A 26,224-nucleotide genomic window follows, 5' to 3' on the forward strand; every position below is an offset into this window, starting at 1 on the left:
TGTTAAGCTTCTGGTGGAGTGGGGGGGGGGCAACACTTTTAGTTTTATCACCACGAACATAGAGTTAGATGAGTTTAGAATGTGGTGTCACCACACTGAAAAGAGCCACAAATGCACATGATGGAAAAGAGAAGTTGAACCTCGGTAAGAGTAAGTAAAAACTCTTCGCTTTTTTTTCTTGAAGTGGACCGACTTTATGATTGAACAATTGTAAGAATTGGAAATTTGCAGTGTTGTCAAAACTCATATTATAATTTTATTTATTTTTTTGGTCTGGTCTTTTATTTATTTATTGATTGATTTATTTATTTGGTTAAAATATTACGTTATTTAATTATTTTTTTCCCCTCACAATGCAATTTTTTTTCTCATATTATTATGACTTTATCCACACAAAATTGGTGCTTTCTCTTAAATTATGACAAAGATTTATTGATAATACTCATCTTTTTTTTCCATATTGTAAGTTATAATATGACGACTATAATTTTTTGGTTTCTCGTATGACCACATTTCTCGGTGATTCACACATAATTATTTTATTTATGTATTTTCATCCTAATATTCCAACTTCATCCAACCCGCAGAGAAAGCAGCCGCCACCAGCGAGGAGGAGGTGCAGAAGGCCGATGTTTCATCCACGGGCCAGAGCGTGATTGATAAAGATGCCCTGGGACCCATGATGCTCGAGGTGGGCATCTCCGTTTCAATGCGCACGATGCTGCCTCGTCATATGAGTGACTCGCGCTGTCCAAAAGGGGGCGGGCTTTGTTTAAAAAGTGTATTTGAATAGGTTTTTGGGTATTGCGCGCTGCGTATAGCTTCCTTACCTCATTCACTCCCAAAGACGTTTTTAAACGTCTTGTCAGACTTGGTCCAGAATTGACTGGAACTGAATGACTTAATTGAATCCACAATTACGATGCGTTTCAAAGCCGTCCGCAGGGATGCCGTAAATGGGCTCCAAATATCTCTCCGATCGGCTTTAAATCAACCGGTGTCTTGGAATGGCCCCATTGTCCCACGGAGGCGCACTGAAGTGCTTGCGTCTAAATGGGGACGAAAGCGACAGCCCGCCTCGGCGAGTCATCTCTCTCTTCCTCTTTCTCTTTCCCTTTCTTCATTTCACATTTCTCTCACGTCGGCCTTTCGATATGTCCCGTTGAGGGCTATTTATAGCGCTCCTGGTCCGGCGTCACCGAATCGACACACTGACTTGTGGCGGCTAAATATAGCTTGCGTTCATTTAAAGGATGCGCTAGGAGAGAATTACTTTTTTTCCTGTCATGTAAAAATATAACTTTTTATAATCAAACCAAACTTTTCCCACAATGCAACTGGTAATATGGCTCCCCCCTCCTTCCTCATAATAAACAGTTTTTCCCCCCGCTAAAAATATAATTTTATTCTAGACCTATCATGGATTTTTTTTCCGGGCAGTATTGCAATTTTGTTTTTGTAGGATTATTAATGTTCATTCTCGTGAAAGCGCCAAGTAACATTGACGTGTGACAGTGGTCTTTTTAAACTGGAGCACTGTACAATTAGCATATTGGCCCCCGCAGCGTTACCCAAGCGCTGTCTGGAAGGAGGCTCGCTCCGTTTCGATGTGCCCTACTTGTCCGGCGCGTGGCCTTTCTTCACACGGAATGCACTCAGCGTGCCACGATGGATGATGTCGGCGGCCGCTGCTCTATTTTCAGCTGGGCTCGACTTTGGGGAAGCGTCCGACGTTTTCATGCATTTAAAAATGGACGGGCGCCCGTAGAAAACAATTAGTCTAATGGTTGATTATCCTCATCGCAGAGGTGGAAGAGGAGCACCTCAGATTGCCAAACACCAATTTATTTATTTATTTTTAAAAATTATTTTCCAAAGGGCTGCGGGTGATTTGATGGCCTAATTGCCACCATCTTGTGCGTAATGGCTAACCTGAGGCTATATTCTTTCAATTAAGTGCTTCCCCTCCTCTTCATTCAGTGCAGTTGCACAGGAAAAGTGATGGATGGCCCGTATTGCGTAATTCTGCGGCCATCTCGGTACAGCTTGTGCTTTGTCAATACGATGGAGAATTACCCAACAAGCACAGCAAACAAGCGGAATTGCCCACAAACTTTGGAGATGAAGATATAATCAATCGAGCAGATTAAGCAAAAAGTGTCTGATGGGGACGAGACCTTAATTTGTGTATTTTCGGATGAATATGAAACAGTCACTCATTTGTTCCTCATTGACACCACCAATGAAAGTGGAATTTGAAACAAAATAAAATGACTCAAAGTTGCATTTACAAAAATGGGTTCTTTTCAGAAAAAAGCTGTCGTTTTAGAGTCGTAACATTGCCAGGAAAAAAAGTTCGTATCACAAGATTTGTTGTATTATCAGTGATGAAAATTACAATTTGACAAGAATATTCAGGATATTCAAACTACTGGCAATTACAAGAAAAGAGTGAGTGGAGAAAAAAAAAGTGTGACTTTTGACAATTTGACCATGTTACAAGGAAAATGTTTTTTTGACACATCACATTATCTGAATCAGTTGTAATCTGAGTGGAGAAAAAAATCAAATCATTGTATGATAATAAAGTCATAACGCGCAAACAAAATAATTGCAAATTCCAATCCTTGCAGCGTCAACATTTTTGTTTTTCCCAATGAGGGGGGAAAAAGCCATTAGAGAAATAGGAGAAGGGGGGGGGACAAAAAACAGCGTTTGACATCATATTGTCGTTGTCCCGCACAGGCCCTGGACGGCTTCTTTTTCGTGGTGAACATGGAGGGCAACATCGTGTTTGTGTCCGAGAACGTGACGCAGTACCTGCACTACAACCAGGAGGAGCTGATGAACACCAGCGTCTACAGCGTGCTGCACGTCGGAGACCACGCCGAGTTCATCAAGAACCTGCTGCCCAAATCCCTCGGTAAGCCCCACGTGCCAACCTGACCGTGACACGGCTTGACAATCTCGGCTTCGCGTTTTGCGTTTTTAACCGTAGATGGCAGACTTTCGATGCGTTCCACTTTTCTTTTTTGTGGGTCAGTCCATATATTTTATACGTTGTTCATTTTCTCCTCTGCCCGATGCCGTAACCTCCACCCCCACCCCCCGCAGCACTCTTCCTCCGTCAAGCCCCCTTCTCAGCTAATTAACTTCCTTTTTCAGGTTCTCTCCCCTGTCAGCCGCGGCTTCCTTCCCAGACTCTCATCTTATGCCTCCGTCGTCACATCAAGGATGTTACCTTCCCGTTTTTTGCTGTCATCTTCCCATTTAGTTCTTCTGGGGAGGGGCGGGGGGGCGGGTTTGATATTGCTTCTGAAATTGTGGTATTTGGTGAGAAAAAAGTCGGGATAAGATTACAGACAAACGTCCGTGTTTTAACGCAAGTTATTTTGTGTTATTATTTTTTGGAGAAGACTCATGATCTGGCACAAAAATTATCACAAGAATTAAATTATATTATGTGAAATATTGCAGGGAAAGTATAGTGATTGTATAACCAAAAATGAGGAATTTTAGGAGAATGACATCATACCATGATAAAATAGTGGACTATTTTATTAATTTGGTGAAAATAGTCTTATTACTCGAAAAAAAATGGTATCATGACAAGAGTAATCATAATATGAGAGAGAGAGAAAAAAGATACAATTTTCTTACGAAAATTAAGTCACAATGTGAAAATTGTCACACACTAATTATTTAGAGAATTGCCATTTTACGAGAGAAAATGTATATTATTATAAGAACAATTTTTTTATAAAAAAAAAAAAAGATTTGGAATCTTGCTTGAATAAAGTCTTAATTTGGCGACAGTCAAGTTACAACATTACAAAGCCATAACAAGAGAATAATAAAGTCATGATAAAAATAAAGTTGTGCTATCGCCAAAAAAAAAAAAACTGTCGTAATATTGTATGTGTATGATAAAAACATTTTTTACCCCTTAACGTTCGCCATCCACTTCTTTTGGCCACTAATCAAGCGCCGGAGGTGATTTTTCAATCTATGTCAGTGCTCCCCCTCCCCTGCCCCTCCCCCTCGGTGCTCGGGATTGAGGTCTGACAAGTGCCCGGCCATCTGGGCGGGAGAGCGAGCGGCGAGGAGGAGAAGAAGAAGCACCCGGGAAGGAGAAAAAAAAAAGCATCAATTGCGGGGCTGTGTCCCAGATAACTGGGAGATTATCATCAATGCAGAGAACGAGATCAGCAGATGGAGTGGGAACGCGACTTTGCTCGAGTGAAGCGAGTTGTGTGTGTTTTTGGACGGATGAATATGCTTAGTTTCGTGGATCTGGAATGCAAACTTTTCGAGGGGCTCTGAATTTGTCTTCCTCACAAAAATCGGTCGCTAATTTACCACCGCTAGTTCTAGTTTACGATCTCTTGGTACAACACAGCCGCAAATGAACTTTGCGGCGCTTTATCGAACAAAGCTAACAAAATGAATGCAAGCGCACGTTTACACACCAGCTGCTGCTCGGCTAATTCTCTAGCCAGTTAACTCATTCACTCCCAAAGACGTTTTTAAACGTCTTTTCAGACTTGGTCCAGAATTGGCTGGTACTGAATGAGTTTTAACAGCCAGCCAAGTCGAAACCCTTTCGCTGTCTATCCTTTAAAAGCACGTTGAATATCTGCACATACCTCAGGTCAAATGTTTCGAACATTTGACTGAATCGCGGCTTTTGCAAAGCTCTCGGGCACTCATCGACCTGCGTTTTCACTGACTGAATCCTTTTTCTTTGCCCCCCTCCCCCCCACCACCACCCACAGTGAACGGCGTGCCGTGGTCCAGTGACAGCCCGAGACGTAACAGCCACACCTTCAACTGCCGAATGCTGGTCAACCCGCACAGCGAGAGCCCCGAGCACACGCACGAGCACGAGCCGCCGCAGCAGCAGAAGTACGAGACCATGCAGTGCTTCGCCGTGTCGGAGCCCAAGTCCATCAAGGAGGAAGGCGACGGTACGCAAGGACGAGGAGCGGTTGCATTGTAAAACTGAGGCGTAATGGGAGAACATGAGAAGGAGCCTGAAGTATTCAGCATGCGGAATTTTTAAAATCATGTCACTATCGATCTCCGCGAAGATCGGCAAAGTCATTCGTTAAACAGATCATTCGATTTTACCCCTCAAATGAAATGATAATAATATAATCAATATCTAGGTTCAGTTATCTGAAAGAAATGACGTAGACCATTATTTTAGGAGTGTGACGATTTTAAAAAATATATCTATCACCTCTGCTTTGATGCTGCTCAAGAGGCAACGGATTCAAAAATTGCGCCAAATTTTTTTAATTATCTTGATATTCTGCGATATTTTTGCGTGACTTATGTCATCATTATAAAGGGATTTTTACGATTCATTTAATCCAAATTAGATTCTCCCTCCATGTCATCTTCGTAATGACTTGATTAGGAGATAACAGATTGTAAAATGACTTTCTATGTATTTATAAATGTATCAAATTTGTTCTTTCATCTTGATTGAAAGACATCAACCAAGATTTTATATACCGGTATATATTTAGATTTTCTCGAAATATTTAGATATATAGAAATATATAAATATTTAATCTAAATATATATTTTTTAAATTCCAAACTGTTTCAACTATTTGAAACAGGTGAGTTGAAACGCTGCATCAATTCCCCTCCTACTGGAGCACACACTGACACAGACACTCAAAGGTCATCACTTCTTTTGCCAAGCATAGCTGCTCCTCCTCATGAAAGACGAGGGGTGGGAGGGGATGGGGGGGGGGCCCAGCTCCCCGTCCTCATTAATAACCCTATTAATGATGCTGCCTGGGAATAACATATCTTTTCATTTTCTTGTCCCTCCCACCCCCCACCTCGTCCTCTCTCCATCATCCACCTACCCCCTCGCCCCTCACCGCTTTCAATATATTTCTATATACGTCCTCATCTCCGGCTTCTCTCTGCCGCCCTCAGACTTCCAGTCGTGCCTGATCTGCGTGGCTCGCCGGGTTCCCATGAAGGAGAGGCCCATGTTGCCCACGCAAGAGAGCTTCACCACGCGCCAGGACCTTCAAGGTACCCAAGAAAGCACAATGCGGTCCAAAAATCCCACCAACGTCAGGCACATTGCAACCTCAGAAGCGTGACGCAAGATCCATTACCCACTAGGCCACCGTGCTGCCCTCGATGCTTACGCGCTAGTCCAATTACAGCAACATCGCAGGCACAGACTTAACGAGATCCATTAGTTTGACAGATGGCATGACCTGGTTTCTCAGTTGAAGCACATTAGAGTGTACCAGGTGTAGCTCATGTTGTGGCTTTTGACCGGAAGCTTGTGAGTCTTGCTGACATTTTAAGAAAGAAAAAAAAAAAAGACTTAGAGATTTAAAAAAGATTTAAGACACTGGTGTCAAACTCAAGGGGCCAGATTTGACCCGGCAGGTCATTTTGCGTGGCCCGTGAAAGCAAATCATGTGTGTAAACTTGCTAAAATCTCGATCGAAATGTCAGATTGTCACGTGTAATAAATAACGTTGCGAAAAGACATGGCCTTTTAGATTTTGATTGGTTGTCTGCCTTATGGGAGGTAACATACTCCTTGGGCCTCAGGTACCTGCATCCAAAAAGTTTTAAGAACCCCCACCAGGCTTTAACTTGACTGCGGTCACAAAGAAGCCTTCCAATGAGTTGATATTTTCTATTGTTTGCTGTTTTCAAGGCAAGATAACCTCCCTGGATACCAGCCTGCTGCGGGCGTCCATGAAGCCGGGCTGGGAGGACCTGGTGCGCCGTTGCATCCAACGCTTTCACCTGCAAAACGATGGCGAGATGTCCTTCGCCAAACGACATCAACAAGAAGGTAAGTCACGCCGGGCGTGGATGTATTTGTTTGCGGTGCGACCCACGTGCCCGTTTGGTAAACCCTCGTTTTTTCCTTCAGTGCTTCGCCACGGCCAGGCGTTCAGCCCCATCTACCGCTTCTCCCTTTCGGACGGAACCATCGTGTCGGCCCACACCAAGAGCAAACTGGTGCGCTCCCACGTCACCAACGAACCACAGCTTTACATGTCGGTGCACATTCTCCAGAGGTATGTCCGAAATCTTTCAACCTGTTGTAGCTCATACCTTCCATGTGGCAGATTCTCACTGCAATGCTGAAAAATATGAACATGTATGGAACGCTGATCGAAATGGAGTCTGCCGACTGCTTTGAGGTAAACACCGCTGCTGCGTGTTGCTGTTTGGCCTCCAGGGAGCAGACTGTGTGCGGCGTGGGCCAGGACATGGGTCCTGGCACCCAGGCTACGGGCATGGCTCCCAAGCCCATGAACTCCTCCACCCCATCCATGACTCCCCCAACCCCGGGCAGCTTGCCAGGCGCAGGACCTCAGGGCCAAGACATCAGCAACAGCACGCCTTTCTCCCCGCCGTGCCCCACCGGTCCCAGAGAGCCGGCAGCCATGGGGGGACACATACAGAGCTACCGCTACGGCTGCCCCCCGCTGCACAGTCACGCGGGGGGGATGCAGCCGCCGCAGCAGGGCCAGAACTGGAGAATGAACAGTCCCTCCCGCGCCAGCCCCAGCCCGGTGAGTGGCCCGCATCCGTCTCAGCAGAACTGTATGCTCTCCCCCAGGCATCGCGGCAGCCCCGGCGGGGCGGGCAGCCCGCGTGTCGGCCTGCATTCCCCCTCCCCGGTGGGGATGGGTGGCGGCGCAGCGGGCAGCCATGGCAGCGGCTACACCAGCAGTTCTTTGTCGGCCCTTCAGGCCCTAAGCGAGTGTCACGGAGTCGGTCACGGGCACACGCTGGGCTCTCCCGATCGGAGGTTAGGCTCCCCGGCGAGCGCCCCGCCGGGATCGGGGGCTCATCCCATGTCGAGACCGGGACCGGGTTCCGCGGACTCTTTTGAAGCGGGTCAGAGCGGGCACGCGGCGGGCCCGACGGAAAATAACCCGGTGGATCCAAAAGACGAGCGCGAGGACGACGCTCACTCTCGCCTTCACGACAAGGGCCACACCAAACTGCTGCAGCTGCTCACCAACAAACCGGAACCTCTGGAGACGCCCCTGTCCCCCAACGGGGGGTCCGAGGCGAAAGAAGGGGCCGGCATCCGCGGCGGGCTCCCCGGAGTTACGACGCACGCCACATCCCTCAAGGAGAAACACAAAATCCTCCACCAGCTGCTCCAGAACAGCACGTCTCCCGTGGACCTGGCCAAGCTCACCGCCGAGGCCACCGGGAAGGAGCTGGGCCAGGAGCAAGGCCAGGTTGCTGCCGGCGCAGATGGCGCCCCCAAGCAGGAGCCCCTCAGCCCCAAGAAGAAGGACAACACTCTGCTGCGCTACCTACTGGACAAGGACGATGGCGGATTGAAGGACAAGCCGCCCAAACTGGAACCTGGGGAGGTGAAGGCGGAAGGGGGCAAACACCCGCTTGTCAAAACGGAGAAAGCAGATGTCGGCTACGATCAAGCTGAACAGGTCAGTTTTGTTTTTATTTGGGGGGGGGGGGGTTAATATGCTCGGGTTACACATCTACCAATTTTAACATCTTGGCATTCGGTTGTGCAGTTCCAAGTTAAAGTTATACTGGAAAAAAAAAGACAAAAATAACAAACTAAAATTGAAATAACAATGAAATAAAATAAAAACAAGACTGCTCTTAAAAAAAAGAATCATATCAATCATAAAACTAATTAAACTACACCGGTATCTGAATTTAGAGCAAAAAATGTCCTATGCTTTGTTTCTGTGAATTACTTTCCAATGTATTTATTTTGGAATTGCTGTTCGGATGTACAAAACAAAAAGTTGTAGTTGACATGACAATATTTAATTTTTTTTATCTTGCACTCAACAAATACTGCATATGTACAAAAAAGTACAACTTTAATCAATACTAAACTCAAAGTATTTTCTAAAAAATAACAAGCTTGCTTAAAAATTCATTAAAACGAACTGAATTTAAAAAACTAAAGTCAAAATTAAAATGAACTAAAATGACAAATCCAAAACATTTATGAGCCTGCTCCATGCAGGATGCCTTGACTCAAGGTCATTCAAATACATTTGTCACTTGGGCTAGCGGCTGCTGCTAATTAATTGTCCTGTAGCGCTGAGTCCAATATGCAAAACTGCCTTTTCCGCAGCCCGCTGATTCCCTTTTTTACATTGTGTGCACATATGCAGCGCATGCAATCAGATCACCGACTGCCCGTTGTGTGATGGAAGCGCTCCAATCATTGCATGGCTACTCCACAAAAAACTCGCTTTGCCACATTCTGGCAGTTCCGCTCGTTTACTTTGTTTATTCGTTTTTTTTTTTTTTTCCCAAACTACAGGTGTCTCGACCAAAAAGCAAAATATCTTTAAAGACTTTGGTTTGGCGGCATGCGCAAAAGGAAGCTGCGTCCCACGCGCTTCAAACGACTGTGACATTTGGAAGCAGCCCCCCGCGGCGCTCCGGCCATTTGATCCCCGCTCGCGTCTGGCGCAGGAATCTGCGGGTTTGGCTGCCAGCTCGGGTCATGGCTGGCACTGAAAGAAAGACAGAAAGAAGGGGAAAGTAAGGGAGGAGGGGATTCTGGAATGAAGAGGCAGAGTGTTGCTGGTGAAATTTCAATTGCCATGTCCTGCATCGGGCGTGGGCAAATTGTGGCCAGCGGCGAGGGGGCACGTACAATTTTTAACTCATTCACTCCCAAAGACGTTTTCAAACGTCTTTTCAGACTCGGTCCAGAATTGGCTGGTGCTGAATGAGTTACAAATCTGAATATAAATTATGGAAATCAAAATAAAACAAATTTACCGGTGTACATTTTATAAATTAATTTTGTTCATTGGTTAATAATTATTTTCAATAACATATTTTTAAAAGAATTTTATTGAAATGTAAAACAAGTTTACAGATGGATTTAATGTTTTTAAAATGTATTTTTATCATCCAATTATTATATATGATATATTATATCTGATCATTAATTTTAAAAAAGATTGAGCGTGATTTGTTTTATGATAACCAGACACACATTTGGCCTCATCTACTAAAGACCTGCCCCACCTGTCCGTTTTAAAAACACGCATTACACGTTACGCACATCCACCGAATTTCAGTCAGGCCGGACTTGAAACAACTGTGCTCGGTAGAGCGTTTTCGTTGGAGGGTAACGTGTGGAGGAGGGTCTCGAAATCAGGTCAGATCATGCGCCGCATTGATTGAGCCCAACTAGAAAGAAAATGCGGTTTCTAAATGATGCCATTGGTTTGTGCCCTCAAGCTCAAGAGCTGCCTGATGATGTAGCAGGACAGTGACCCGCAATATACCAACAAGTCCACCTTCGCACTGCAAAAATTGAAGAACTGGGATTAAATATCTTAAATCAAGGCAAACTATAATTCAGCATTTTTGGATGATGGGGACCAAAGAGGAGAGAGACGCGGGGAGTCGCACATAGTCCCCCCAGGAGAGCCCAGAGCTCCGGCAGGCGTAGTGAACACGATGAGCCATATGCTGCTGCGTGTCCGTGCCGCTGCCATGGTGATCGTGGCGAGGAGGCAACCACTTAAAAATAGCGCCGGCAGCAACGCTTTGTTTTATGCCGCATTGATATAAGGGGAGGAAAAAGTCACTTAGTGGCTGCTTCTGTCCCCTGACCTCGACCCTACCGCGAACCCGTAAAGCATCCATAGATGGAGTGCTGGGCCAAATTTGAATTGATTCTACTGATTATGCTCAGATTAATCAAGTCATTACTTTAAAATACTTTAAAATCCTCTTTTGTCACAGAGGGGAAAAAAACACATTTTCTCTCCATATGACCCGCGAGCGTCCTTATTCTTCTTCTGTGGGGTTTGCTGGCGGTCGGCAAATCAGTCTAATGGTGCGTCACCGCCCCCCAACTGATATTGTCCTTCCACTGTCATGAAACCGTTGTGAAATGATGGCGGCTGGATTTTACTAAATTTGCTGATGCCGTAATGTGGTAGTGGGGTTTTTTGTTTTGTTTTTTTGCTTGTAACTTACCGTATTGGCCTGAATGTAAGACAGTGTTTTTTGCATTGAAATAAGACTGAAAAAATGGGGGTCGTCTTATATTCGGGGTCTAGACGTTATACCCATTCATGACGCTAGATGACGCCAGATATCATTGAAGCGAATGCTGAACTTGACTCTTCAGGCCAAAACGAACCCGTCATGAAGAATAAAAATAAAAATAGCGGTAGCACGAAGAATAAAAATAAAAAAAATAGCGGTAAGAAAGAAAAGAGAAGAAAATAATAGAGATAACAGAAAATGGAGAAACATAGCGACAATCTGGAGAAAAGTGGGTCGAAGATCGGCCAGGCTAACCGGCAGCTGAAGAGAAGTTATGGTGTAAACTTCAAGATGCTTTTTCTCTCAAATATATTGTTATAATCATTTGTTTCATGTGTACTGTAATTATTTTCTGTATAAAAATGTATTTGGTGTTCAAAAAGTCTTTTTTCAAACTTGAGTCTTGAATAATAGGCTTATAATCAGGGCCGTCTTATATTCGGGCCAATACAGTAAAACCAAAAAAATGGACAGCAACAGCTCGTGTCTTCAAAAAGTCAAGGCACCACTGTGGGAGAATTCGTAATCATGTTATTTTATTTTATTTATTTATTTATTTTTTACTGTTTTCATGCTGGCTTCGTTCAAGCACAATTTACATTAAAAAGGCAGTGTATGTGATTTCAAGTGGACAGTACGTGTAATATGATCAGAGCTCATTCCCCTTTCTCGCAGCGCACGTGTTGTCTTTAGTCGGGGGGGGACGCTGTGACGACTTCATTATCTGGCGAGTGGGCTGCTGGTGAATGGCTGCTCAGCCATGTGTGAACGATGACTACTCTGGTTTAGAGGCCGGGGAGGGAGTCTAACCTCACCCACTGCTCTCTCCCCCACTAGTGTCACCCTCCCACACACATCCTCCCCCCCGCCTTTCCCGCCCCCCTCCCTCCTGTAATGCTCATGATTGTTTGAGAGCTGAATTATTGATGCGGGGACTACATGTGAAATCAGAGCAGAGTTGACTTGTGGCGAAAGGCAGAAGGGAATATTATGTGTGCGTGTGTGTGTTAATTTTCCACTGTCATCAACTTTGACCGACATGAGAGAAAGCACTTCCTTTTTGCCCCCCCCCCCCCAGCCCCCACCCCACCCTGACCCGTGGCGTGGTCTCACTGCCCAAAATTCCCCCTTTGACATAACAACTTCCTTCCAACTAAACTGAACTCAAATCCAACCAGCGATCGGCATCTCAAATCAAGACAAAATATGCTTGTTCTTTTGTCAGGATATTTCTTCCTTCCGGTAGTTTTAACGTACAGATAATTGTCGTGAAAGCATTTTTCCCCCCTTGAAAAACCTTAAGATGCTTATCATAACTTGACATTTTAATACTGTTTCACCGAAAATAAGAAATTCTATCATTCTGTTTAAAGCCACTCCGTTGTTCCAATTGTCCAAATAAACATCAAACAAAGAGAATTAAACCTGGTGTATTTAAAACAACCATCGCGTTGGCTTTCAGTTTAATACTGACACTAATTAGCGTCTACGGTGCCGTTTTTTTTTTTTTTTACCTTTAAGCAACAAATTGAGAACAGCAACATGTACAGTATGTTTTTTTTTTTTTCCAATTCTCTGCTTACACCAGCTAATACGAGTGCGGGACTGGTCAGCTGATAAAGGAGCTGAAGCGTTACAATGAATCCCCACGATAATAGTTTTCCTGTGTCCGTTCTGCTTTTTTTTTTCTTTTTTTTTTTTGCAGCGTACCCTCAGTGCTCCCGCACAGGATACAGATCGCGTTACAACGCTGCCTTGAAAACGGGGAGCGATTGATAGAAACAGGAGCCATTAAGTGTAAAAGCAAAGCAGTGTGGCCGAGAGAAAAGAAAGTGAAAGGATTGAAGGGGGGGGGGCGGAGAGGGACGAGAGAGGAAGCGATGCAAGTGAGAGTGTACAGGAGCATTACATCATTCCTGACCTCATTAGGGCTTTTAGCTGTCACCTCCCCCCCATATCCACACTTACTATAGCACTCCCGTATAGCCCGTACAGTTGCCACCAGAGGAAAGCGCAGGAGAATGTAGATCACATATATCATGGCCAAAATGATCTGAATTATTTGGATCGTGACACTGTTGCAAAATGTAAAGAGAGCTCTCAGGGCGATGCTTGTTGTGCAGTTATTGACCGACTCGCTCACCGACGTGAACAAGCAGCCAACTCCACTCGCTGGCGCACACGTCACTCACCGTGCCTGATTTATGGTCGAGTGAGTTAAATGTTTTCTTCTTATTTTATTCCTACATCCTTCTGATTTCATTATTCCCCAATTAGTTAGCGGTGTCGGAAATAACGGCGTTAGGAAAATAGCGATGTGTCATCAAATTAATGTAACAGGTTATGGAAAACGTATGTAGCAGCTGTCTGGAAGTTGTGCATTTTATTTGTATTTTTTTTTTAAGGAATGACTGAAAGAAAATACTAGTCGTGGTTGGAGGTTCAATAAATATTGAGTTGATTAAAATACTCATCCATGCTGGTCTACCCTAGCCAAATGATCTGTTAAAAAAAAAACTCAAAAAACAATTCATATTAAAAAAAAGAAGTACCTGCCCTGGTTAGCTAATTAAATTTTTCTGCGAGTAATTCATGTACCAGTTTAATGACTTTTTTTGGGGGTGGTGGGGCAATTTGTAACTAATTACTTTTTTAAGGTATTTGCTTATCACTGTCTTGTGAAAACTGCTGTTGAGGAGCACGCCGCACAACGAGTCTTCATTTGCTGCACTCTGGTGGCCACTTGTAGCCATTGCAGCTTATTTATCTCAGGCCTGCTCCCCATGTCTTCAAATTTCTCAAGTGTCATCCATCTTTAACACCCCCCCCCACCCACCCACCCACCCCCTTTGCATGCAGTCGTCAGAGCTGGATGACATCTTGAACGACCTGCAGAATGCCCAGCCGCAGCTGTTCTGCGAGCCGCGGCCCGTCTCGCTGCCCAGCCCCATGGACAAGCAGAACATCATCAACGACATCCTGCAGATGTCCGACAGCAGCCCGGCCGCGGCGGCGCAGCATCTGCAGCACAAGAATGTGACCGCTGGCATGGGGCCCACCAGTGAGTACCAAAGCACGGCGATTCCCCGGCAAAAACTGTGCCAGCATCGGTAGCAAAAGAACTCGTACTCGAAAATAAAAGTCACAAACCTGAAAAATTTACCACAAGTACAATAACGCTGTTTGATTGTCAATCTATGCCAACAGTTTTTAGTGACTAAATGCCAGCACGAATCGTGCGCTTGCTCCCTCTAGTGGTATCTGAAAAAAACTTTTCAGACTGCATGTTGCTGAGGCTAAAACAGTTTTTTAATTTTTTTTATTTTTTAAATCAAGTCAAGTGCGCTTGTAAATTAGATTTAATTTAACCACCAAATAAATTGGTTCCGGCATTTGTGTGCGAATCTTAATTAACAGGAAGATTATTGCTCCCGGAATACCAATTTTCCGTTAGCATGTTAATGAGATTTGACGTCGATTGTTTTACCATTCGAACTTGCAAACTTTCTTGATCAAAGTACAGTATGTCTTGTATTTACTTAGACGACCTTTGGAAGTCTTCTACATGGTCACTCAATTCACCTTGCCTTACAGATTTCGGGGGCGTGCGGCCGGGCCCGCAGGGCAGGGCCGGGCCGGCGAGGAGTGTGTCGTTGGAGATGAGCGCGTCACCGCAGTACCCCATGAGGACCACCAGCCCGTACACGCTAGTTCAACAACAACAGCAGCAGCAGCAGCAGCAAAGCATTGTGGGAGGACATGGCATGATGGCGAGCCAGACCAACATGGTTGTCCCAGGTGCGTTATCATTATCCCAACAGTACTTGGCTTAGTCGCCCCTTTGCGCTTTACAACCAAGGACCTCCACCCACTGTCACCCTCCTCTCCATCCAGGCCTCATGGGTCCAGGCGCTCCTCGGCCGGGTATGCAGCAGCAACAGCAGGAGGGCTGGGTGGGCTCAGCCTCGGCTCCGCAGCTGGCCCAGGGTCGGATGGGCCCCGGCGGCCCTCCCTTGAGGCCGGGAGGGCCGCCGGGGCCTCGGCAAATGCTCCAGACCTCCATGATGCCCAACGGTGAGGAAAATGCGTTGTGTGACCCATCACAATGAAGACCAATGTTGCTTTGAGTATACATCGGGCCCTTCTAGTTTTGTTTATTTATTCTTTAGTTCCTAAATTAATTTTAATGTATGTACAGGGATCTGTTATCCGCGGAATTTGGGGGCTGAGCCGCGCTGTGATTAGCGAAAAACTGCCAGTCATTGGCACCCCCTTAAAAAAAAAAAAAATCTTACAAATGTTCAAACAATACAAATTCACCCAAAGATTTTAGAACATTTAAAAATTGTCCCGTCATCATACTTACCCCGCTCAACATACTAATGAATGACTTATTTTGTATTAGCCGGTGCTTTGGCACCATCTTGTGGCGTCCCCGGGCGTGAGGATCGGTTCCACAAAAAAACAAGTCTCAGATCTCAGTGGATTTGTGAATTGCAAACTGCAACTCGGCCAACATTCACCGTCATAAAAGTAAATGAACACTTTTAGGTGTGCATTTGACATCTGTAGAAAAAGTATTTTACCAATGAATTTCTTCAGGAAAATATTTTTTTTTTTAAACCACTTTTTTTTAAGCCTCGTCGACAAATTACCTGTCCCATGTCTGTTAAATCATCAAATGTAACCCTTGTAACAGAAAAGTTTGCCAACCCAGTTATAGCTTTAAAGCGACCCCTGTGGATTCCGTTCTTTTTGGCAGTGACGTAAACCAACCTGCATCCATCATAGTCTATCTTTTTATGAAATTTATTTATTTATTCGTTGATTGTTTGGTCTCCCTTTAGCTCAACCTGACTTGGACATCAGTATGGTCGGCCACTTCTCCCAGCAGCAGCAGCAGCAGGCTCCGCCCAATCAGACGGCGCCTTGGCCGGACAGCATGATGCCCATCGAGCAGACGGCTTTCGTCAACCAGAACAGGTATCCAAATAAATCACGGCAAATTCCAACAGTCTCGTTCCCATCTCGGATTGGATGATGACCACACATTTAACTCTTCGCATACCCCCTCGGCATTGTTTTACCATCAAAATGTCTCCTCTGGCCAGGTCGCTGCACCCGACTCCTCAGGAGGACTTGTGCAGCATTGGCCTCGGCGGCGGGCAAGGGGGACCGTTGGACGAGGGGGCCCTCATGTCTCAGCTGTACACGGCACTGAAGGATTTCGACGGGCTCGAGGAGCTGGACCGGGCACTCGGCATCCCCGCGCTGGTAGAACAAGTAAGCTCCAACGCTGCTGTCATCATTGTACAATGAAAATGATACCAGCAAGATCCTGCGATGCAAAATCGACGATACAGTGAAAGCGCAAAAAAAAAAAAAAACCATTTCATTATTCGTACCTTTTCCCATAATCCTTTCAGAACCAGACGCTAGACCAGGACCAGTTTCCGCAGGACCCCTCCTCAATGATGCTGGAACAAAAGCCCCCCATGTACGCCCCTCAGCAGTTTGGCCCGCCCCCGTCGCATCTGACGCAGAGGGGTTACCCTGGCGCACCCATGCAGGAGCCGCCGGGCTTCCACCCCATGGCCGCCCAGATGCCGCCGCGTCCCGGTTACCCGATGATGAGGATGCAGGCCCGGGCGGGACTCAGGCCTAGCGGGGTGGTAGCCAACCAGCCCAACACGCTGCGGCTACAGCTGCAACATCGGCTACAGTCACAGCAGGTTCGTCGAATTATTGAATGATGTGTCGATGTTATTATTGATGCTTAAATGTCCGGTTCATTTGGAAATATAAAATATCGAGGAAGATATTTCATTTTTATTGTGAGTTTTTATTTTTTTCAAAAAGACTTTTTTTTCCCCAAAAAAGCTCATGTATGAAAATAATTTTCAAAGATGAAAATGAAGGACTTTTTAAAAAAAATTTAACGCACTCTCATTTTTATTCGATTTTGTTAGCGAAAATGTTTTTTTTTGTTTTTTGTTTTTTTTTTAGTTCCTCTTAACTGCAATCATCTCGCTGTCGAGTAAGTCTCTGGAAACAAATTTTTATCCAACTATTATTGCATTTTCTACATTTTTGCTTGTAAACTATGTCAATAATAGAAAAAAATAGGTTTTAAATCTTACGTCACAAAAAATGGCATTTTAACATAATGGTTAAAATATAAAAGCCCAAAAGTGTTACATGCCCTCTGAATATCGCGGGTTTGAAATGTTCGCGTGATGAATGGGGCTTCACAGCCGTGGTATATTATTATTATTATTTTTATTTTTTCAAATATTGTCACATGACAAAATGTTACTTTTGGCCTTAATTGTTTTTTTTTCTTCCTGTTCCTTCCCTTCCAATCAGAACCGACAGCCAATGATGACTCAGATGAGTAGCGTGTCAAATGTCAACCTACCTCTCAGATCCAATGCTCCTAACCAGGTAAACCATCAATGCACATCACCCACCGCCCCACCTCCCCTGCAGGAGAACATGGGCCCACCTGTTATGGTCTTCCCCGCAGGGGACCATCAACGCCCAGATGCTGGCGCAGCGTCAGCGCGAGCTGCTGAGCAACCACCTGCGACAAAGGCAGCAACAGCAGCAGCAGGTTCAGCAGCAGCAGCAGCAGCAGCAGCGGAGCATGGCCATGAGGGCGCAGGGCCTCAACCTGCCGCCCAACATGAGTAGCCCGCGGATCCCCCAGGCCAACCCCCAGCAGTTCCCCTACCCGCCCAGCTACGGTACCGGTACAGGCCTGGCCTCGTCACCTCCCCCTAGCAGCCCCTTCTCCTCCTCCTCGCCTCTCTCCTCCCCCAGCCTGCCGTCCCTCCCCGCCAACCCCCAGCTGCACTTGCATGGCACCTGCTCCTCTTCCTCTTCCTCCTCCTCTTCCTCCTCCTCCCAGCAGATGATGATGGGAAACACAAATATGATGGGCGGACAGTACAGGGCCGTACTCAGCCCCCAAATGCAGCACAGTGCCTTTCAGTTTCCCAACTCAGGTACTGCTCCCGCTACCCGTCCTCCACCACACAAACACGCGGTTCACCTCAAATCCCCTTTGTGTACATTTCTGTTTGTGTGCACGCCATCAACCCACCAAAGGTCATTTTCGACAAAAGAAATAACCCAAACTCCAATTGAAGAAGCATTTTCGAGAATGAAATAGGATGAATGTATGACTTGTAATATAAATGTGAGATGGGGGTGGGATTAATGAAGTTTTCTTCTTCCCGCTCCTTTTTTGAGCAGCACATGTAGGGCAATTTTTTTTGTCTCGATCTAGACAAAAACTAAAGTAAACAAAAAGTAAAACTGATAAAAACTCATCTGAAAGGCAGCATTTAAAAAATTACTGACAAACCTGCTCCAAAAAAAAAGAATTGAAACAAATTAATTTAACTCATTCAGCACCAGCCAATTCTAGACCAAGTCTGAAAAGACGTTTAAAAACGTCTTTGGGAGTGAATGTGTTTAAATGAAAATAAATCAACGCAAAATGCAAAAATAACTACAATGAAAAATCCCAAAGTATTATAACCCAGCAAATCCTTTTTTTGTCTTATATAAGTGAAAATGAATGCTAGGTTTGATTCAAATCAAAATGGTTGCCCTCCTGCCTACCTCAAGACGTTTTGTCCATCCTGTTCTAACTGATGTATCTGCCGAAGTTTTTCAATCAGTGAAACTGAAGTCGGATGCTAATTTTCGTTTTAACAGACTCATCCTTGATGGATTCTCCCCCAAACTGTCTCCTACAAACAAAAATGGCTGACTTCCTGATCAGTTTCGGTCATCGGTCCTTCCATCGACACCTTTTCATGTGTCCCATTGTGATTGACATGTCCGACCCTTGTTGGCGGCTAAATGGATCCATGGGATGCCATCTACTGAATATTGGGGTGTCATGTTTGGAAACCCCCAAAATATATTTACATACATTTTTCCCCAGCATACACACGTTTGCAAGAATTTGATTCCTAAAGGAGCTGCACACAATCGCTTTAGCTCGTTGTACACTTTCTGGCCACCCGAGGGCGCCCTAAACACATAAATCCAGCTCTACTTCCAATGCGATCATCATACTGAACATCTATTGACGTTTAACTTTGCCTGTTTAAAAAAAAAACAGCTATAGTTATAAGAAACCTTTATTAGTCTCGCAATGGAGAAATTCCCAATTCACAGCAGCAAAGTAATGAAAGGAAGAAGTAGAACAACAAAATATAGGAGCTGCTGGAAAGGCAGCCACTCTCACGGCGCCGTTTTGAAGTCAAAATAACATAAATAACACAACACAACACATAGGACACCGACAGTAAAGCTTCCCTGGGGGCATTGTTCCTTTCATCGTAAATCATATGTTAATATTTTCTCACGAGATGCCGATTTTGCTTTCTGACCTCATCGCTTCCCTCCTTTGCTTCCAGTAAACATCCTGAATGCATAGAATGATACTTTCCTTTTTTTTTTTTTTTTTTAAATTATGTAATCTTTTCCTTGTCTCCTTGACCCATTTTCCCCCGCCCGCGCTATCGCCACAGGTATGAGCCAGCAGGCGGAGAGTGGCTTCGGTGGTCCCGGAGCCCCACCCAGCCCTCTGCTGTCCCCACGGGTGACGCACGCCCAGCAATCCCCCATGATGCAGCAGGGCCCGGGCGGCACCCCCTTCCAGGGCTCGCCCGACATCAACGGCTGGAATCAGGGCAACGTGGCAGGGAGCAGGTAGGGGGAAAAAAGGGGGGCGGGGGGCTTTAATTTCTAATTTGTGATTTCTGGTTGTATCCTTTGCAGTATGTTCTCACAGCAGCAGGCGTCCCCTCAGTTCACCCAGCAGCAGCAGCAGAGTAACAGCGGCATGTACAACGGCGTCCCCGGAATGGCTCAGATGGGCGTGACGTCCATGTCGTCGCCCGGTTTACCCTCCATGGGACAAGAGCAGGTAAGGACCCCGGGACCCACGTCAACTGCTAAAAACTTTTTAAAAAATGTGACGCGTATCATTTCAAACTCGTCTTGCAACTTCATGAATAGTAATAATCTTAAATAAGATGAAGTAGGTTGGAACAATTTTGAAAAATCATATCTTTTTTTCCCCCTCTGGAATATTGTAGTTGCGATTTACCTCTTCCGGTTTGGATTTATCGACGTAGGGAGTTCACAAATACCAAATCGGGAATAGCCACTAATCAATGGGAAGTCTTAAGAGGTTTTTATTCTGGTTTTATTATGCCTCTGATATTCTCTGAGAAACTTGCAGCCAAAGTACATTATATTGAAAGAAACGGTGACAAAAAAAAGATTATTTTTGTATATGTCATGACTGTGTTTCATAAAATATAATATTAGAGTGCGATTTTTCTCAACGGAAAATAATCCACAATTTTTTTATTTAGATTTTTTTTTTTTGGGGGGTGAGGCTTGAACAGATTATTTCAATTCATTTCTCACTCACCCACTTAAATGTTGGCGCCCCTTCTGAAATGCCCTCATCTGCCACAAGGTGGAGCCAAAGGCCCGTCTAAAAACAAGACGTAAATTAATTGAGGTCAAGCGAGTGTGTTGAAGTCTTTGAGATCAACTCAACTTACTTTTCATACTTTGTCAGAGGATAGCAACTTTGACCTACGTTGTGAACGGGCCATCTTTCCCTCCCCCCCAACTCACTTTTCAATCCACTCGGTCGGCCGTCGATGTCGTCCCGCCGTAAACCGCAGCTTCTCTGCGATGCTTTCAGGGCCAATGAAAGCTCATCAATATTTCAGCAGGCGGTTATGACAACACCGGCGCCTGGAGTTAACAGACAGGAGAAACATATCGGCACTCAGATTATGTCAATTATTTACCGTTTGACCATTAGTGCTTCGGTGTTATTTCACGCAATCGTTTTTTTTTTTCTCCCCCCCTGCAGAAATACTGTTGACTCGTATTGAGTTGGACCTCAGCCGGAGCAACAACAACAAAGTGTACAAACGTGTAAGCGAGCCACGGCCCTCAAAGATGACAAAATACAGCCAGGCTTTCTGTCTGCATTCACCGTCGTGTGACTTACTGTAGCCACCCCCCCCGTCCCCCGTCCCCCACCCCTCTCCCCGTGCCCTGATGAATGTATTCCTCTCAGCGGACTGCGGCTATTTACAATCTCATCTCAAATACCCCCCCCCCGCAAAAAAAAGGAGGAAAACCTGACTCTTGGTGGCTTCTCCCACAGACAAACTTTAGCCAGGTTTTTTTCTTATCGTACGGCGGACGATGATTAATATTGTCCTCGGGAGCGAGGGGGGACGAAGTCGTCGGAGACACACTGCAGAAGAAGAATGATTTGAGGTTTACATCCTGTATTAAATTAAGTTTTATTTTTTTCTGTATAGATTCTGTTTTAATAAGAATTAATTTCTGTAGATGGCTTTATCTTCGTAGCATCTGAGACTTTAAAGAGACTATGATAAAAAAAAAAAGTCCAAATTGAATGAATTGTATATACCAATAAGTAATACCATGGTGGGGTTATTTTTTCCTATTTATTAGAGTTTGCTCACTTCATCATATTTCTTTGTTTTCAGCACATCCGGTACAAAGCAGAACAGGGCGGGACCGCGGTGTATACAGTGTACAGATGATACTTGCTTCTTGCTTCTCTTGCCTTTAGCGTAGACCACCACTAAACAAGACCGGTCGAGTCGACACAGCCATACGATAACTTTGAATTGAAAAAAAAATGTTAAAAGTGCTTTCTATGTTGTCTGGAGTTTAAAAAAAAAATGCTTCATACAAGCTGCTAGGTGCATTTTTTGGTGTCATGTAAACGAGCAATAACTTTTTTGGGGGGTGATTTTTGTACAGTTTCTTAAATAATTGAAAATAAGGACACCTTTTTTTTGGACTGTGTGTTTGGATGCAGTATTAAAACGCCCTTTTGGTTTTGTTTTGTTTTTATAAATGTCAATTGTCTCACACACATTTTAGATTATGCGGCACGGGCTCTTTGACAGACAGACAGCCATATTGAAATGTCCTCAGGCAGTGATTCACTTAAAATGGCGCGCGAGTCTTTTTTTTATTTTTTATTTTTTTTGCGCCTCAATTTTTTTTATATTCGTTCAATTACAGGGGTGGGGAACCTGCAAATATTCTCACATTTTAAAATTGTAAAAAAAAAAAAGAATTTTAAGCCAAAAATGCTCCACAGTGCATAATTAACAATTGGTCCATTCTGTTGTTTTCATATCACCCCTTTTAAGCGAAATGTATTCGCCAGTGCCTTTCACACGGAACCCTCAATGACGTCAGTGGCCGTTGTGACAATTGCTTTCAACGTAATAGGGCGGGAGATGCGAGTTCCTTTTTTTTTTTTTTTTCTCCTCCCGCTCCACTACTCCTTCTCACACCGCCGCCATCCCACTTTGAATATTCCAGTACTGGTTTTCAAATACAAGCAATCACTCTGCAGATTATATATATATATATATATATATATATATATATATACATATATATATATATATATATATATATATATATATATATATATATATATATATATATATACACACATTTTTTTTTTTTTTTTTTGCTTTGACTTGTAAGCCAAAATGTGTTACGAGTGCTCATTGGTGGCAGCGAACGTCACAACAAGCAGCAATTTGGCAGCTCGTGAATAATTTGTCGAAAGGAAATTGCTTCTCCAATTTGAAATGGATTAAACATAAAGCAAAAAGAATTATGCAACTTGACTGAAAAAAAAAGTTGGGTTTACTTACAATTTCCAAAAAAAGAAAAAAATATGACGGTAAGTTGGGCAATTCAAGTAAAATTCAGTTATGCTGTTGTGAAAATCGCCTTTCGAGTTAACTCGAGATTCGAGCTAACAGAACTGTTGTGCCTTTTAAAAACAGCTGGGCAAATTGTTTTAGAGTAACCAACTTGTGGAGAATATTACTGGAGCTGGAGTGCAATGCAACTCGAACAGATAAATGGCATTTCCATTCATCTCAATGGGGAATTGTGTTTTGGGTTACAAACGAGGTCTCGGAATCAATTTAACTTGTAAGTCAAGGCGTCACTGTTCTTCCTCCATTGCATGTAGGAATATTTCACACAAAACATGTGTGCATATATATATATATGGTCATGTCTCTCGGAGAAACTGAAAACGGTTCCCCGCCCTTTTGATCTGCTGCCACGCTGCATGGAGAAAAGCCAAATAACCCGAACACGCCTCAATTGGAAATCAGAATTTAGATTTTTTTTTTTTTTTGGGACACGCTTCCTATAATACCGATGATGTCAGGTCAACAGGGTCCAATCAGAGACGGCGTTTGTTGAACATATCGTCGACGTCTTCATTTGGCGCGCTCGCGCCAAAGGGCCCCTTCCGACTTCCTTGGCAATCCTCGACAAACACTTGTTGTTTTTTTTTGATTGTATCAAATGTGCCTCCTAGAGCCATTTGGAAACGTTTTCATCCCAGCCCGTTGCAAAATTGCTTCCAAAGAACGTGTGGAGAAGCCATGTGCAGGTGCAACGATCACTTTCTGACCCTCCCCCCCCCCCCCCCCCCCAAAAAAACTGCTTTTCCTACTTGTAATGCTCTTTTGCATTGTCTGCCAATTTCCTAGAGCTAAAAATGAAATGACAAAAAAAATCTAGCAAAATGCCTTAGATCTCGTCCGCTCTTGTATATTACGTGGCAGTGTGTATACATTTGTATAATGACTTGTACAAAACAAACCTGGTGTGACATTATGATCCACGAGGAAGTGCTATATGTTCATGTATTATAACAGACTTTCCCCCCCCCCCCAGGAACGCTAATTTGCTTTTCCACAGCTTGTGTGTGTACGCTTTTTTTTTTCTCCTCGATTGTTCATAAGAATCACACTGTACCCCCACCCCGCCCCCCTTGCAACCCAAGTGTGTGTGTGTGCGCGCGCAAGTGTGAGTGTTTTATGCAAAGTGACATGAGAAGTTAACCACAGTTATGCAAGTTGTCAACTAATATGGCTTTGCTGATGCTATTTGCCTTGTAAATAAAGAATTATCTTATTGAGATTTTTCACCCCGCGCTACCTTTTATTAATTCGTGGAGCAAATCTGTCATGAGTACAAGAGCAATTTTTGTGTCCCGTAATGCTTACAACAATAAAGATATGAGTTACAGGCAGAACATTTGACAGTATATAGTACTTTTGCCCTTGAATATTTGTTAGTTTAGAATGGCAAAATAAGAGTTAGCGATCATTGGTCAATGAAAAACAACTTAAATTTTTGCTAAGTTTTAAAGAGCTAATATCGGCTTTTTTGTCAACAACTCTTATTTAGTGATTTTGGGGAGGGTGAGTACGTGTTAATTATTTCTAAAAGTAAAATTTTTCACTCCACATAATCTGCAAAACCGAAAATGTATCGCAATTCTCGACATAACGTTCGTCGTTCTTCTTCTGTGGTGTATGTTGGCGCTTGGCAAAGGAGATTAACGGCTCACTACTGCCACCAACTGATAATGTCCTCCCACTGCAAAGATGAAAAGACTACAATACAACCTTAACAGCACTTTCACAACAGTTGCAGTTGCAACAAAGCGCTTTACAGAACATTTACCATAAAATAATAATTCACTAATTCTTAAAATTAAATGAACATTGCTGATTCTAACTTTTCTTTCTTTTTCTGACTTTTTTCATAATTATTCACGTTTTTAAAAAAGGGACTTGGATTGTCATCTCCACAGCGGAGAAAAAGCTGTATTATATAAAGCCTATTTCAACTTAACCTGAACACAAATAAAATAAGATGTCCAACCTTTTTTTTTTTTTAATTTATTCCCTCACAAGCCACAACATTAGGGACACCTCACGGGTGAAACTAGAATCAGTCAATCAATCCAACTTTCTTTATATAGCACTTTTCACACAAATATGCAACTCAAAGTGCTGTGCATTTAAAACCTCAAAAATTCAACATAGGGTCCCTCCCCCTCACCTCAAAAGCTAACATTTTCCAGGGGGTGCCGAGGGGGCTTTCTTGAGATAACATCAACATTTTTGAGTGGAGTGGAGGTAGGGGGGGGGGGGTCATATGTAAATGTCCACAAATTAACAGGGTGGGCTGTCCCTGGAGAGAGAGCGAGAGAAAAGAGGCATTATTGAGCTGCATGAGCCAGGAGCCAATAGGAAGAAGCAAGCATCCTCCTCAGCGGATCAGCGTGGATGCCCTCAGATGACCGCGGCGGTGTGGTCCAGTTGGAGAAGCTTATTCCTGTGAGTTGGAGGAGCAGTGATGACAGCGAGCTTCTCTGTGCAACGCCTCTAAATTGGCAACAAGGTAAGTTTTATTTCTTTCAAAACACATTTTTTAAAAAGTATTTGTTTTACATTTGTGCGTGTGTATTTTAATGATTTTCTAGCAGTTGCAGGCTTCTTTCAAATTAAATGTTGCCACAGCAAAAATAGGCCTTCAGTGAGGGTTAAGGTCTATTAAGAGAAAAAAAGCTTCAAGCATGTTGACCTCTGCTCTGACGGACCTCAATGAGTGTCATGACCCTGATTTGTTTCTCTTTGAACTGGTCAAACACTTCCTAAAATACTCTTAGTGCACCATTGATGGATGAGTGTGTTCTTTTTGTGGGGTTGGGAGAGAGAGCATCCAACTTTTGGAGCCATTGAAAAATAAGAGATTTGAGTATGTGTGATGTCCTTTTATTGAAGCAAAATGTTATGAAATGAACTCGCTTTCATTTGTTTTTGTTTTTTTAAATCAAACTGAAAAGAAATCCAAAAACCTAACATTTTTCAGATAAAAATCACAAGCTTTATAGTAGATGTGACAGGGTATGCTGAAGAAATTCTGAATTGTCCATATTTCAAAATTTTAAAATAACAATTTTAAACTAAAAAAGACATTTCAGTATGTGTGGTGTCCTTTTATCGAAGCGAAATGTGGTTTGATGAACATTCTTGCAATTTTTTTTTCTTTGATTAAAACTTCAACAGAAAATAAATAAGTATACATGATTTTTGGTAGCAATTTTTGCAGATAATCACAACGTGCTTTAAAAATGTAGTTCAAAACGCCAGTTTGGAAAAAAAACAAAACAAAAAAAACGACACCATATATTCATTTCATTAGAAAAATAA

At 43.7% G+C, this 26,224-nt stretch overlaps 1 protein-coding gene across 3 annotated transcripts in view; it reads left to right on the top strand.

Annotated features, from left to right (window-relative positions):
• Nucleotides 1-24,147, top strand: part of ncoa2 (nuclear receptor coactivator 2) — a 39,637-nt gene extending 15,490 nt beyond the window's left edge. The window contains exons 5-22 of one of the 3 annotated variants that reach the window (XM_086101700.1): nt 588-691; nt 2,746-2,923; nt 4,776-4,967; nt 5,958-6,059; nt 6,706-6,846; nt 6,928-7,075; nt 7,240-8,470; nt 13,944-14,145; nt 14,679-14,882; nt 14,979-15,158; nt 15,932-16,067; nt 16,196-16,367; nt 16,511-16,816; nt 17,451-17,528; nt 17,611-18,091; nt 19,634-19,814; nt 19,884-20,031; nt 21,001-24,147. In XM_086101700.1, the coding sequence (XP_085957826.1) occupies nt 588-691; nt 2,746-2,923; nt 4,776-4,967; nt 5,958-6,059; nt 6,706-6,846; nt 6,928-7,075; nt 7,240-8,470; nt 13,944-14,145; nt 14,679-14,882; nt 14,979-15,158; nt 15,932-16,067; nt 16,196-16,367; nt 16,511-16,816; nt 17,451-17,528; nt 17,611-18,091; nt 19,634-19,814; nt 19,884-20,031; nt 21,001-21,012 (4,196 nt within the window). In that variant the 3' untranslated portion in view covers nt 21,013-24,147. The remainder of the gene's footprint in view (nt 1-587; nt 692-2,745; nt 2,924-4,775; nt 4,968-5,957; nt 6,060-6,705; nt 6,847-6,927; nt 7,076-7,239; nt 8,471-13,943; nt 14,146-14,678; nt 14,883-14,978; nt 15,159-15,931; nt 16,068-16,195; nt 16,368-16,510; nt 16,817-17,450; nt 17,529-17,610; nt 18,092-19,633; nt 19,815-19,883; nt 20,032-21,000) is intronic. The other 2 variants (XM_086101701.1, XM_086101702.1) reach the window with 2 other exon arrangements.
• Nucleotides 24,148-26,224: the final 2,077 nt, after the last annotated feature.

The sequence above is a fragment of the Hippocampus guttulatus genome, chromosome 21 (genome assembly GCF_054856545.1).
Source record: "Hippocampus guttulatus isolate MCC_2025c chromosome 21, RoL_Hgut_1.0, whole genome shotgun sequence".
In the NCBI taxonomy this organism is placed as follows: domain Eukaryota; kingdom Metazoa; phylum Chordata; class Actinopteri; order Syngnathiformes; family Syngnathidae; genus Hippocampus; species Hippocampus guttulatus.